Consider the following 1362-nt stretch of genomic DNA (forward strand, 5'->3'; position numbering starts at 1 on the left):
AGATGATGATTCAGCGTTCAGACAGATTCTAACTCAGCGTTCAGACAGATGACTCAGCGTTCAGACAGATGATGATTCAGCTTTCAGACAGATGACTCAGCGTTCAGACAGATGATGATTCAGCTTTCAGACAGATGACTCAGCATAGACAAATGATCACTCAGCGTTCAGACAGATGATGACTCAGCACAGACAAATGATGACTCAGCGTTCAGACAGATGACTCAGCACAGACAAATGATCACAGCGTTCAGACAGATGATGACTCAGCATTCAGACAGATGATCACTCAGCGTTCAGACAGATGATGACTCAGCATTCAGACAAATGATCACAGCGTTCAGACAGATGATGACTCAGACAACATTCAGTTTGTGGGGCAGCACCTGCAGATAGGTAGACGGCTGTGAACTGCTCGCGGCCCAACATGGACACGGCGCTGGTAGAGAAGCTCCACAGGATGTACATGTTGACGGCCATGTGGTAGAAGGAGATGTGGCTGAAGGTGGAGAGGAGCATCGGAGAGCACAGAGTCTCTGCAGGGAAAGAAACACAGAACCACAAGGCTCACACAGGTCCATCTGATACCAGAATCCAGAACTGGGACCAGAACTACTCACTGGAGGCCGGGTTGGAGATGAAGTAGCGGACCATGAAGGGCTGCAGGGACCGGACCCTCCAACAGCAGAACACTATGACGTTAGCAGCAATGATTCCTGGGAAAAAAACAAGTTGAACTCATCAGTTCTGATGAAGCCGAGCTCGGTTCTGGTTTGTTTTTGTTTGGACTGGACTGACCTGTGACGGTCCTCTGACCCTCAGTCAAGCTGTGCCACCATTGGTTGATCTGAAATACAAGCAGCCAATCGTCAGCTCTCTCTTCTTTTCATCGTCTTGTTGAAATGTTTTCAACAACCACGCTTTTATTTTGAAGGGACAAAGTCAGACTCCACCTCTTTTCGGAAGTCTCCTCGTTTCTGAGGCCGGATCTTCTCCAGCCAATCAGCTCGAGCCTCACTGAAGTAGCTCTGGATTTGAGACTTCAGCGACTCATACTGCCAGATGGCCGCCGAGCCGAAGGAGCAGCCTGTAAACTGACATGGAGTCAATACCTGTCTGCCACGCCACTGATGATGTCACATCCTGTCTCTACAGACTGTTACACCTGTCTGCCACGCCACTGATGATGTCACATCCTGTCTCTACAGACTGTTACACCTGTCTGCCACGCCACTGATGATGTCACATCCTGTCTCTACAGACTGTTACACCTGTCAGTGACGTCACTGATGATGTCACATCCTGTCTCTACAGACTGTTACACCTGTCAGTGATGTCACTGACAGGTGTAACAGTCTGTAG

At 49.1% G+C, this 1362-nt stretch overlaps 1 protein-coding gene across 1 annotated transcript in view; it reads right to left on the minus strand.

Annotated features, from left to right (window-relative positions):
* Positions 1-1094, minus strand: part of parlb (presenilin associated, rhomboid-like b) — a gene marked incomplete at its 5' end in the record, with an annotated part of 3186 nt that extends 2092 nt beyond the window's left edge. Inside the window, 4 exon segments of the mRNA XM_014033305.1 lie at positions 387-536; positions 621-716; positions 799-847; positions 954-1094. Of these exon segments, the coding sequence (XP_013888759.1) occupies positions 387-536; positions 621-716; positions 799-847; positions 954-1094 (436 nt within the window).
* Between the last annotated feature and the right edge of the window lie 268 nt (positions 1095-1362).

This window comes from Austrofundulus limnaeus, unplaced genomic scaffold (genome assembly GCF_001266775.1).
Source record: "Austrofundulus limnaeus strain Quisiro unplaced genomic scaffold, Austrofundulus_limnaeus-1.0 Scaffold1691, whole genome shotgun sequence".
Lineage (NCBI taxonomy): Eukaryota > Metazoa > Chordata > Actinopteri > Cyprinodontiformes > Rivulidae > Austrofundulus > Austrofundulus limnaeus.